Raw genomic sequence first — 13,430 nt, 5'->3', positions numbered from 1 at the left:
GATACTAATCAGCTCGTTTGAATATATTTGCATACATATCCCGTTGTCTGGTATCACGAGCAGTAAAAAAACACACAGTGCCCCTTAGTGCATTCCTGCTCAATACTGTGCTCGCTAAACCGGCTGGGACCAATCAAAAACACACGTTGCTGCCCCGGCAAGTTTTGTACATCGGGGCCATTGTGGCTAAGATTAAAGGAGGGGAAAGAATGCAATGCTGGAACATCGCCAGCAGGAGAAAATATGTCCACTGTTATTTCAATGACTGTGCCATTTAATTTATACTAAGATTCAGCACTGGCTTAGGATATGTGGGTATCAACTGACCACCACCACCTCTCCAGGCAAGTTCAGCAGCTATTTTGCCGTCCTCTCTTGCCTGGATATTTATCCCAGTAGTGAATATTAGGGTACCAGAGCACCACCTGGCTCTCCCTTCGCTCCACCCCCAGACCTCCCGGCACTATCTGGATAATGCTGGAGTAGTATGTAGACATTTTCAACAGCTCTATCCAGATAATGCTATTGAATAATCAGTGACTGGCACAAGTGAGCGCTGGTTATTTGGGTAGCAGTACCTGGTAAGAGTATAAGATGATAAGAATAGCCATATTGGGTCAGACCAATGATCCGTCTAGGCCACTATCCTGTTTCCAACAGTGGCCAATCCAGGTCACAAGTACCTGACAGAAACCCAGAGTAGCAACATTCCGGAATCCCAAAGAGCAGCAGGATTCCAGAACCCCAAAGAGTAGCAACATTCCATGCTACCAGTTCCAGGGCAAGCAGTGGCTTCCCCCATTGTCCACCTCAATAACAGACTATAGACTTTTCCTCCAGGAACTTGTCCAAACCTTTTTTTTTTAAACTCAGATTCGCTAACCGCTGTTACCACATCCTCTGGCAGCGAGTTCCAGAGCTTAACTAAACTGCGGCAAAAAGTGGCCTTAGCTTGCCCTTATGTAGGGTTTTCCTGCGCACTAAGGTCATTTTTAACAAAGCCGTAAAAATGGCCTTTTTGTATCAATGGTCATGCGCTGAAGTTGAAAAACGTTTACCGAGTGAACACATACCACCATCAATTTTGTAGCAGTAAGGGCTCACACAGTATTTCTAAGCTAACCAGTTACTGTGCGGTTATGTAGTTGCACTGATTAGCACAAGAATGCCCACTCTTCACCCTCCCCTGACACGACCTCTCAGGTAACAGAAGAGGACTCTTACACTGCAGTTATACAAATTCCCTTACACCCTGCCTTCCCTTATTTGACAGACTGACCCCACTCAGTATATCCCAGGATGCACTGCATAGGGTCAGGTGCCAACTTTTCAAAATGATTCAGGGGAATTACCCCTCCCTGGACACAGTCAAAGCTTTTGCTCAATATTGAGGGTGCTCAAGCACCCACAGAACTGGCTCCTATGGATGCCACCATTTTACAAGATGGAGGTGCAGAGGCAGGAGCAAATGGGCATCACTCCTACCTCTTCAAGGTCATTTGGGTGATGCTAGACACCAGGAATTTCAGGTGGGTGATGCTAGACACCAGGGATTGTATTTTTAATTTTAGGGGCAGGAGGACTGGGTCAGAGGGAAGAAGGGGGTGCTACTAGAATACCAGAGATTTTAATTTTAGGTGCGGGCAGGGGCGTAGCCAGACAACAGATTTTGGGTGGGCCTAGGCAAGAAGTGGGTGGGCACCAAGTGTTCTCCACACCACCAAAAAAATATCTAAGCTGGCAGGAAAATGCTTCTTTCCACTAGTGGCGTAGCCAAGGGTGGGCTTGGGTGGGCCCAGGCCCACCCAGTAGCAGCACATCTATGATGTGGCTGGCAGGGATTCCCCAAGCCCCACCAGCCGAAAACTCCCAACAACTGTCCCTCCTGCATACCTTGTAAATACCAGATGCCTGCAGTGAGCAGCGACTGATACATACTGCTCGCACCAGCCCCACAGCCTTCCCGCTGATGTATTCCTGCCTATGCGGAAACAGGAAGTTACATCAGAGAGAAGGCTGTGAGGCCAACATGAGCAGTGTGTATTAGTTGCTGCTCAGTGAAAATCTGCTATTTAAAAGGTATGCAGGGGAGGAGTTGATGTTTGAAGGACCATATGGCATGCAGGTGAGAGAGGGAGAGACCAAATCACTTGCGGAGTACTTCTGCCCACCCACCCACCTTGGGCCCAGGCCCACCCAAAATTGGGTGGCTGGCTACGCCCCTGCTTTCCACCTTGGCAGTCTGCAGAAGGCATGCGCTGAAAACTGAGCATGCGCAGGTTCCGGTATTGTTGAGAGTAACGTTTTTGTTACCATTAGGCGGAAGTCTTCAGTTGACGGAGCTTTGGATCCCCACCAGCTACTGGTAAATGTCTGCTACTGTTGGGTGGGCCTGAGCCCTAAGTGGGTGGGCCCTGGCCCACCCAGGCCCACCTGTGGCTACACCACTGGGTGCGGGGTGTCATGTCAGGGGGAGGGAGAAGGTGCTGCTAGATACCACGTACAAGGGCAATGAAGAAAGTTATTGGGGGCAGGGGAGTAGGTTGAATCAGGGGGGGGAGGAAGGAGGCCACAGTAAAAACAACCAGGGATTTTATAGCTTTTGAGGGGAAATGCTGACTTGGAAGCATTTTTATTTTTTTTTTTAATATCACATTTCCTGTCAGCGCATGAACCAATTGCCACTCACACACCAACAGGGTGGAGGAAATTTCAGAGTGAGCTGCAGATTACTGCTATGTTTTCACTGTGGCAGTAATTTGCAAGCTCATCACTTACTGCACCGCTGCAGTATATGCTTTCATTAATTTCACAGTAGAAGCCGTGCACTCAGCCATGCCCCCCCCCCCATGTGGTAAATGCAGGGGGCATGCCTGAATCTTCTCTGCATTTAGCGCACAGAGTTACCACGCAGCCACTGCGTTACATGCCTGGGATGACAGAGCAAGAGTCTGAGCTATCATCCTGGGCTGTAAGGCAGTGGCCATACATTCACACACAACACGGTGGCTATCTGATGTGCCACACCCCATCTGTGAGCACCTCCCCCTACACACACTCATCCCCCCACCCCCCAATGACAACCTGACCTCCAATCCAAAAGTGAAAAGCAGTGAAACACAGAAGATAACGCTCATCAAGTTTGCTTTCCTTTTTGCAATGTCCTAGATCCTCACATATAAATTCAATGAATAGTTATTCACCTGGGGCCAAAGATAACCAAAATCAGACTTCAAAGTACAGTCGAAAATAATCACATAAGAACATCCTAGTGTAACCCTTGGTTTGTTTGAGATTTGTGATAGAATGAGCCCTGGGCAGCAAGTCATTAGGGGAGGACCCGGGGAGGAGCTCAGAGGTTATAAAAGGGAAGTTCAGGGGGAAAGATTTGTCCTTGGTTGCCTGAAGTCTGAGCTACCTATAGCCCCCTGCCAGGTGACCCATTGCAGTAAAGGGGGGTCCTGTAGTGCCGAAATCAGTGGAATGGATTCACAGACAGTAAGTTGTTACATTGCATCAGCCATCTGAGGAGCCAAGAAGCTTGACGGATTGGGGAATCCAGCCGTAACCAGGGCTCGGGTGGAATGCAGTCTACCCATGGCTTAAGCGAGACCTTCGGGGTGGCAGCTTGAAGGGAGAAGACAGTTGTAAGGAGTCTAGCCTAGATGGTACTGCAGTACACTGGGAAATCCGCTCTGGGGTTTAATCAGGCCACAGGACAGGCAGAAGGGTTTTCTACATGTGTTAACCCAGAAAAGACTATTCTTATGATCATCTTGAGAAGCAGTTATGAGTTAAACCTGGACTGTATTAAGATCAATGCAGTGAAATCATCAGTTATCCAGTTAAAATAAATGTTCCAGTTATTTTAAATCCTCTGAGTGGATAAGCTGACAAGCTGACAGGACCTGGACCTAAGTGAGTACCAGTCTCTTGAGCCATCTTAACCCGGAATACTAGGACCAGGTTACCACCAGAATGAAACCAAAGTTCATCCAGACGAGCAAACAGATTACAGGCTTCCATCCTAGCTGATCTTCAAAGCCTGTGCTCTTACAAGCCCAGATCCCATCCTCTCTCCTTTGGTCTTTTCCATCCATCTCACAAAATAGGAAACCTGATGTTTTAAGAAGTTCTGAACACCCTGCTGTGGCCAAGCTCTCTGTAACCTCACCAACAGAGCAAGACCGTCCAACATTGAGCAGGACATCTAACCTGATCTTGTAGTGTTCCTGTGAACATCTTCTCCTCTATAAGACGCACATGGGTGTAGATAGGAGGGAATATGGTACAACAATTTTACACAATAGAACACAACATACATCGCTTCCTACCTGAATGGATTCGGTGGTGGGTTGATGCAAATGTTAACCTTCCCCACATGGTAATAAGGCAGACGCTGAGCACTAATATCCATTTGCCCAGACTTTGTAAGTCTCTGTCACTCATTCTGAAAAGGAAAGAGGGGAAAAACTATTATATAAAGACTGGGAAGAAGGTAAGAAATGCAAATGTACTGCTGGTTCGCCGCGACTTCGGGTAAATTAAAGATTTCAAAACAGGGAGCACGGGTGCACAGAACGGAAGGGAGCGGGCAGGTGAGCCGGACGTCACAAAAAAAGCACCGGGCGAAGTTGTGGCGTGCCACGTGGGGCCCCTTTGAGGTTGCAACACTCGCCTCAGCCTAAGACCGGCCCTGGCCGCCAACCCCCCTCCCCCCACAGCGAGCAGGAACGGTACATTCGGACTATAAGACGCACCCACATTTTCCTCCCAGTAAAAGTAGCCTTAGCATGCGGGAATGACACACATAAGCATACGCAAAGGCCACTTTAATGCAGCTTAGTAAAAGGGCCCCTTAGAGACAGAATGGTCTCACCCAGTTTGGAGGCTGTGCATGCTTGTTTCATTGTTTACTGAATAAAATAAAATAAATTAGAAAAGAAACAATTTATGAAATAATTTTGTCCCTTTGAGGACGTACTTTTTCTTTTATATCATCCTCGGCACTCAAGCAGCGTTTCCAGCTAGGGAGTGGTTTTTAATTCCGCGGTGTTAATGCCTCCTTTGTACGAAGGCAGTAATACGCTGGTGCCCGCTCACTGTAACAAGGAGGGGGACAAAAAAGCCTCCACGATCAATAACAGATTTACCTTTTAAATTGAGCTCTTATTTGGATTTCACAGCTAGGGTGAGCTCATCTGCCAGTCCTACACGTGCTCCGTCTTCACAACAAAGAACCAATATCGGTGTACCTGAAAGCAAACGGAGGAGACGGTTACTTAAGAAATACTGAGCTGCTTTGTAAAAACAGAGAGCTCGTGCCCAAATATATCAAGGAAATGGGCAACGGGTCATGCAGCTTCCTGGTATGCCTTTCTGTAAAAAAATATACCTTGCAACCAGGGGCGTAGCCAGACCTTGATGGGAGGGGGGGACCAGAGCCCAAAGTGGGGGGGGGGCACATTTTGACCCACCCCCTTCCACTGCCCGCCACCACACGGTACCTTGGCTGACGGAGGTCCCCAACCCACGCCAGCTGTAACATTTGTCCCGTGCTGGTCTCGCATTGCTTGCCCTGCTCTGTTCCAAGTCGCGACTGAAAAGAGCAGGGTAGGCAACGCGGCGAGACCAGCGTGGGACAAGCGCTTCAGCTGGCAGGGATTTGGGACCCCCCCCCCCGTCAGCCAAACCAGAGGCTCCAGGTCCCCGTGGCACCCTGTAGCTACATCACTGCTTGCAGCTAAATTTAGGTTTGCACAAATCTAGAAAGTATTTTTTGCAATGGCAAGAGATTTCTGTTTATATAGAGCAGCTTCATACTTCAGGCTCTGGCATGGGTAGTCATTTTTTAAAAATTGGTGCATCTGACAGCTGTTTAGATTATCCATTTTGAAGACCACAACAGCTCTTGAGACTTTAATCCGAAACGAGAGATTTGATCTAATTAACAAGTACAAATAATAAATATATGATCAATAAAAGAATTAAAGAAAAATATTCAGGGAAAAAGAAAAAAAAGGGGAGGTTTTTTCAGACCTGTGAGGACGTTCGCACGGCATTTTGTTGGAAAAACGGAAACAAGCCGAGCACCTGAGGTCTTCTCATCCCTCAAAAACAGACTTTTTAAAAATGTAGTATGAATGACTAACAAGTAAAATCAAATGAACTTGCTATTTTTGATGATTTAAGTATCTTTAGCAGCAAGATAATTGCCATAATAGTTTTCAATTGGTATTTTATAAAGGCAACACATGAGCTCTATAAAGTTATTCCAATGAAGATATGTGCATATATTTGCATCTACTTTAAGGCAGGTGTAATTAATTGTGTGTGTGTATGCCAAGTAAGAACAGGTGCATATATATTTATTTATTATAAAACACACATATGGGTGCAAATCCTGCCCTTAGAAACGCCTACGTATACATCACACAAAACATAGTTACATAGTAGATGACGGCAGAAAAAGACCTGCACGGTCCATCTAGTCTGCACACGATAAACTCATATGTGTATACCTTACCTTGATTTGTACCTGTCTTTTTCAGGGCACAGACTGTATAAGTCTGTCCAGCAGTATTTCCCGCCTCCCAACCACCAGTCCCGCCTCCCATCAGCAGCTCTGGCACAGACCCCGTATAAGTCTGCCCTCCCCTATCCTAGCCTCTCAACCACCAACCCCTCTTCCCCCCGCCACCCAATTTCAGCTAAGCTTCTGTGGATCCATTCCTTCCGCACAGGATTCCTTTATGCCTATCCCACGCATGTTTGAATTCCGTTACCGTTTTCATCTCCACCACCTCCCGCGGGAGGGCATTCCAAGCGTTCACCACCCTCTCTGTGAAGAAATACTTCCTGACATCTTTCCTGAGTCTACCCCCCCTTCAATCTCATTTCATGTCCTCTCGTTCTACCGCCTTCCCATCTCCGGAAAAGATTCGTTTTTTGAAAGGTATTAATCCACAAACGAATCTTTTCCGGAGATGGGAAGGCGGTAGAACGAGAGGACATGAAATGAGATTGAAGGGGGGTAGACTCAGGAAAGATGTCAGGAAGTATTTCTTCACAGAGAGGGTGGTGAACGCTTGGAATGCCCTCCCGCGGGAGGTGGTAGAGATGAAAACGGTAACGGAATTCAAACATGCGTGGGATAGGCATAAAGGAATCCTGTGCAGAAGGAATGGATTCACAGAAGCTTAGCTGATATTGGGTGGCGGAGGGAAGTAAATGCAGTTTAAAAGTTACTGACCACCGTGGGTTGAATCCAACCCAGATATCCAATGCTGGACCACATTCAGGGACCAGCTCTAAATATCCAGGTCAGCCACAGATCTGGAACATGTGCGGCGGGGTGGAGGGGGGGGGAGGCTCAGTGTGGCGGCAGCAGTGCTAACGAGTGGAGGACCACTTCTACCGGCAAGACGTGGGGCCCCCTGACATCTAGGAGCCCCTCAAGGCCCCCCTCTCCCGTGTCTATGCCTCCACCACACAGAGCGGAGGAGTAGCCTGATGGTTAGTGTACTGGGCTGAGAACCTGGGGAACTGGGTTCAAGTCGCACTGCGGCTCCCTGTGACCTTGGGCAAAGTCACCTAACCCTCCATTGCCCCAGGTCCATAAAACTTAGATTGTGAGCCATCTAGGGGCAGAGAAAGTAGCTGCATGTAATAAATATAAACTGCTTTGGTTGTACCCACAGACTTCTTTATCAGTGGCGTAGCCACAGGTGGGCCTGGGTGGGCCAGGGCCCACCCACTTAGGGTTCAGGCCCACCCAACAGTAGCAACGTTTAGTGGTAGCTGATGGAGATCCCAAGCTCTATCAGCTGAAGACTTCCCTTTGATGGTAAGCCAAGGTGGAAAGAAGCGTTTTCTCGCCAGTTGAAATATTTTTTTGGTGGTGGTGAAGAAGACTTGGTGCCCACCCACATTTTGTCTAGGCCCACCCAGAATCTGTTGTCTGGCTAGGGCCCTGTTCTTTATACCCAGTTACCGCCTACTTCCTTCATCGAATAGTCTTCAAATTGATGCCTAAATATGTGTCCCTTTATGGAACTGCCAGACGTCTGGCAAGGACAAATTTGGGCTCTAAAGCAATTCAGAAGCACAACAGAAATCCAAGACTACCACAGGTACTTAGTGGTAAGCTACAGGTTAATTAATATTTTGTTCTGTCAAGGATATTGAATCTGTTGACTGAAAACCTTCTTGGGATATGCTTGAATGAAAAGCATTCTACGAAATTAAATTGTTTTGTGATATATTTAAGTCCACAGAGTAATGCTACGGGGTCACAAGTTTCAGCTAAGGAGTCAAGCGGAATCACTTATATAGAAAAGAAATTCTCAGTTACACAATTGCTAATTAATTCTGACAATCCCAAAATTGTATGTGCTACCTTGAGACTATCGTATTGTTTATCACAGCATTGATTAGAACAGTCTGTCCTAACAACACAGTCAGTAATATTTTCCATCTCTTTTCCCCCGTTCACACTTCTTCCTGAATTTAAGCAGTCTCTCTCCCCTGCACGGTTATCCAAACCAAAGTCCAGTGCATGCTCTTTCATCTGCCCTGCAAGACCCATTTTATGCAATCAAACGAAACTGCTAAAAATGCCCAAATATGTAAATGAAGATGAGCGGATTGCAATGCCAGTCAGGATCTTGCTTTCACCAAGCGTGAACTTGTGATGTCTACAGATTCTCTTCTGATCCATTTCCAAAGAAGCAGGGCAGCTCTATTTGAACACTGGACTCCATATCTGGTCAGATAGGGTTACAAGAATACCAACAGCTCCATGAGGACTTGTTACCACCCAGAGGGACTGAGGAGAGTCAGAAGGTATAGAAAACACAGGTGTGTTATAGAGTTCAAGACCTGCATATTTATTTATTTTGGTTCTTATATCCCAAATAATCCAAATACCAATTATTCAGCTCTATGTAGCTTACAACAGTTAAATAAAAGCAGGCAAAAGGGACGTCTCCCTTTCCTACAGGAAATGGCTGATAAAACACTTGCCGCACGGCCATTTCGAGGGAGGAACCCTTACCGCCACTCATTGAGGTGGCGGTAAGGGCTCCCACGTTAAGCCAGCACTGCCTGATTACTGCTAGGTACACTCCAGCGCTACAAAAATAAATACATTTCTGTAGCAAATGACGGCACGCTAGGGGTGGGCATAGCCGCCAAGGGGGGGGCAGGGGGGACAAAATTCCCACGCCGCAGTCCCACCCGCCCTCCGTCGTCGACCGTCTGCCACCGGGCCGGGCCCCCTGCATCGAAATCACAGCACCTCTCACCTCTGTGTGAAAGCGCTGCAGGCAGCAGGGCAGCAGATCGTCTCCCTTCGGGCCTTCTTCCCTCCCTGTGTCCCGCCCTTGTCTGACGAAACTTCTGCGAGGGCAGGACACAGGGAGGGAAGGAGGCCCGAAGGGAAGCAATCTGCTGCCCTGCTGCCTGCAGCACCTTCACACGGAGGTGAGAGGCGCTGTGATTTCAATGCAGGGGGCCCGGTCCGGTGGCAGATGGAGGGGGGAAGGGGAGGGGGAACGGCGGCGACCTCAGAGGTGGGTGGGGGGAGCGGCGGTGACCTCGGGAGGGTGGGGCCCTGGGCCCGGCCTCTCGGCGGCCCTGGGGGTGGGAAGTACCGCCGGGCTGCTGCAGTAGCCCAGCAGTACTTCCTGTATAGCGAGCGGTAAGCCCCACTTAGTAAAAGGAGCCCTACATGCGTAAAGTATATGTGTAGTTGGTGCCACCCCTGGAACAACCCTTCCACGCCCCATTTTCCCAACATATGAGACTATACATGTGTACCCCTCCCCCCGGGGGTTACTATAGTGATGGGAGTTAGTAGAGCTGCCTAAGGTGGGTGGCGTTGGGAGATGTGGAGGAGCATAATCGAACGGGGCGCCCACGTTTTCCTGGGGCCGTCCTCGCAGGACGGCTCCATGAAGGGGTGCGGAAACCCGTATTATCGAAAAAAATGGGCGTCCATCTTTCGTTTCGATAATACGGTCGGGGATGCCCAAATCTCAACATTTAGGTCGACCTTAGAGATGGTCGTCCCCGATTTTCAGTGATAATGAAAACCAAGGACACTCATCTCAGAAACAACCAATTCCAAGCCATTTGGTCATGGGAGGAGCCAGCATTCGTAGTGCACTGGTCCCCCTCACATGCCAGGACACCAACCAGGCACCCTAGGGGGCACTGCAGTGGACTTCAGAAATTGCTCCCAGGAACATAGCTCCCTTACCTTGTGTGCTGAGCCCCCCAACCCCCCCCCCCAAAAAAAAAAAAAAACATTCCACACAACTACCATAGCCCTAAGGGGTGAAGGAGGGCACCTACATGTGGGTACAGTGGGTTTCTGGTGGGTTTTGGAGGGCTCACATTTACCACCACAAGTGTAACAGGTAGGGGGGGGTGGGCCTGGGTCTGCCTGCCTGAAGTGCACTGCGCCCACTAAAACTGCTCCAGGGACCTGCATACTGCCATCATGACATTTGAGGCTGGCAAAAAAAAATTTTACGTTTTTTTTTTAGGGTGGGAGGGGGTTGGTGGCCACTGGGGAAGTAAGGGGAGGTGATCCCCGATTCCCTCCGGTGGTCATCTGGTCAGTTCGGGCACCTTCTTGAGGCTTGGTCGCAAGAAAAAATGGACCAACTAAAGCAGTATTATTAGGAAAGGGATGAAAAACAAACACGAGGATGTTATAATGCCGTTGTATCGCTCCATGGTGCGACATCACCTCGAATATTGTGTCCAATTCTGGTCGCCGCATCTCAAAAAAAGATATAAAGGAATTGGAGAAGGTGCAGAGAAGGGCGACGAAAATGATAAAAGGGATGGAACGACTTCCCTATGAGGAAAGGCTGAGAAGGTTAGGGCTCTTCAGCTTGGAGAAAAGGCGGCTGAGGGGTGATATGATAGAAGTCTACAAGATAATGAGCGGAGTAGAGCGGACAGATGTGAAGCGTTTGTTTACACTTTCAAACAATAATAGAACCAGGGGACACAAGATGAAGCTAGAATATGGTAGATTTAAAACAAACAGGAGAAAGTTTTTCTTTACTCAGCGCGGAGTTAGACTCCGGAACTCGTTGCCGGAGAATGTAGTGGCAGCAGCTGGCCTTACGGAATTTAAAGGGGGTGTGGCCAGATTCCTGAAGGAAAAGTCCATTGAACATTATTAAAAAATTATTATTGGGGGGGGGGGGTCTTCAGACTAAATCACAGCAATTTTGTTTTTTCAGTATTGAGCTTCAATCGGTAAGTCTGAGACCACTGTTTGACCTGCTCAACTATCTGTGACTAACCTAAATATAAACTGCACCAGAATCAGTATGAATATATCAGCATATAAAAAGCATTGTTCACCAGGGTGCAATACAATCAAATTTAACGTAGTCATATACAGATTATATGGAAGGAGGAGCAGCCTGATGGTTAGTGCAGTGGGCTTTGATCCTGGCAACCTGGGTTCAATTCCCACTGCAGCTCCTTGTGACCTTGGGCAAGTCACTAAACCCTCCATTGCCCCAGGTAAAAAAACACAAAAACAAAACCTTAGATTTATGAGCCCTCTAGGGACAGAGAAGGTACCTGCATATAATGTGTACAGTGTTATGTACATCTAGTAGCTATAGAAATGATTAGTAGTATTATACAATAATGGAGAAATCGGACAGCCTTGTGAAACACCACACTGTGGTATCCAATCTTCAGAATAAACCTCATCCTTCAATACCTTGTAGTGTCTGTCTGTTTCGCAAAAGAAAATCCTTCAAACCATTGTAATATAACCATAGTCACACCTATCTCTGATGGTCTATACAGCAGCAAATCATGATTCACAGTGTCAAACGAAGCAGACACATCAAACTGTAGTAGCAGCATTTGACCCCCCCATACTCAACTGAGCTCTAACACAAGAAACCAATTCAATCAATGAAGACTCCGAACAACAGTAACGTCTGAAACCATGTTGAGATAATAAAACATTTGCGTCCAATAAGAAATGCTACAATTGAGACCAGACCAGACCAGAAATTCAATACATTTCGTAAGAAAGGGTATTCCAGCCTAAAACTAGATGTGTGCGATAAATTCATCTCAGTACCCTTAGGAAGTGGATTAAGTACAACTTCTATCAGCTAGAATGCAATCAATATTATTATTACATCCTTAATCACATCAAGAATAACTCTCAGCAAGATTATCAAAGGACTTGCAAATAGAATTTATCTTGCCAGAAAAAAAAAAGGGTTCCCTGCCTTGGGTTGTTGAATCTCGGACATCTCAATCATGGAACTTTAGTCAACTGTTTCATAATGCCAAATAATCTCTTAAGATTTGGACACTCCAAAGCCATTAATCTTGAATAATATTCCCCTTTAGAATGTCTCACTCGAAAATTATACCACGAATCTAATCTTCGCCGTTTATCTTCAAGCTCAGAATTTCCTGGTTTCCTCCATGCACGTCCTAACCGATGACATTCCCTTCTTAAGGATTTCAAAGCGTTGGAGTACCATGGATTCTTTGAATTAATTAGAACTTGTTTATTTTATATGGAGCTATTTCACCTAGAACAGTTGTAATCACCCAGAGGTTTCTGCAATAAATCTGGATCCAAACCATCTATCTTCAAAAGAATAGCCTGCCTTACTCCAAAACATTTGTGAATCTATTTTTCCTCTACTAGTATTAACCTTCTTATAGCACTGAGATACCCAAATTCATAAAAAAGTTCAAAGTTAAATTACACAAAAAAATGGTCAGACCATGGTACAGGTTGCCACTCACAAGGAGAAACCAAACATCTATCTACATAGTAAATGATGGCAGATAAAGACCTGTACGATCCATCCAGTCTGCCCAACAAGATAAACTCATTTTACATGGTATGTGATACTTTATGTGTGTACCTGAGTTTGATTTGGCCTTGCCTTTCTCAGGGCACAGACCGTAGAAATCTGCCCAGTACTGTTCTTGTACTAAGTTCGGAAGCTAACATCGAAGCCCCTTAAAATTTACACTCCAGCCCATCCCTATCTATTCAGTCACAATCCGGGCATAGACTGTAGAAGTCTGCCCAGCACTGTTCTTGTACTAAAAGTTCTGAAGATTCTGGAATTGTAAAGAGTTACAAGATTCTGGAATCCCAATTAGTAGCAACATTCCATGTAGAACCCCAAAGAGTAACATAGTAAATGACGGCAGATAAAGACCTGTACGGTCCATCCAGTCTGCCCAACAAAATATACTTTATACCCGAGTTTGATTTGTCCTTGCCATTCTCAGGGCACAGACTGTAGAAGTCTGTACAGCACTGTTCTTGTACTAAAAGTTCTGAAGCTAACATCGAAGCCCCTTAAAATTTACACTCCAGCCCATCCCTATCTATCCACTCATGATCAGGG

At 46.8% G+C, this 13,430-nt stretch overlaps 1 protein-coding gene across 2 annotated transcripts in view; it reads right to left on the bottom strand.

The window, feature by feature from the left end:
- TAFA3 (TAFA chemokine like family member 3) overlaps positions 1-13,430 on the bottom strand; it is a 182,095-nt gene that overhangs the window by 112,130 nt on the left and 56,535 nt on the right. For both annotated transcript variants that reach the window (XR_003944046.1, XM_030221873.1), the window contains exons 2-3: positions 5,154-5,255; positions 4,335-4,450 (exon numbers count right to left, since the gene is read on the bottom strand). Coding sequence is in view for 1 of the 2 variants with exons in the window: in XM_030221873.1 (XP_030077733.1) it covers positions 4,335-4,449 (115 nt within the window). In the remaining variant the exon portion in view is untranslated. The remainder of the gene's footprint in view (positions 1-4,334; positions 4,451-5,153; positions 5,256-13,430) is intronic.

This window comes from Microcaecilia unicolor, chromosome 12 (assembly GCF_901765095.1).
Source record: "Microcaecilia unicolor chromosome 12, aMicUni1.1, whole genome shotgun sequence".
Lineage (NCBI taxonomy): Eukaryota > Metazoa > Chordata > Amphibia > Gymnophiona > Siphonopidae > Microcaecilia > Microcaecilia unicolor.
The sequence above is the reverse complement of the archived record's forward strand: the minus strand, read 5'-3'. Positions and strand labels throughout refer to the sequence as shown.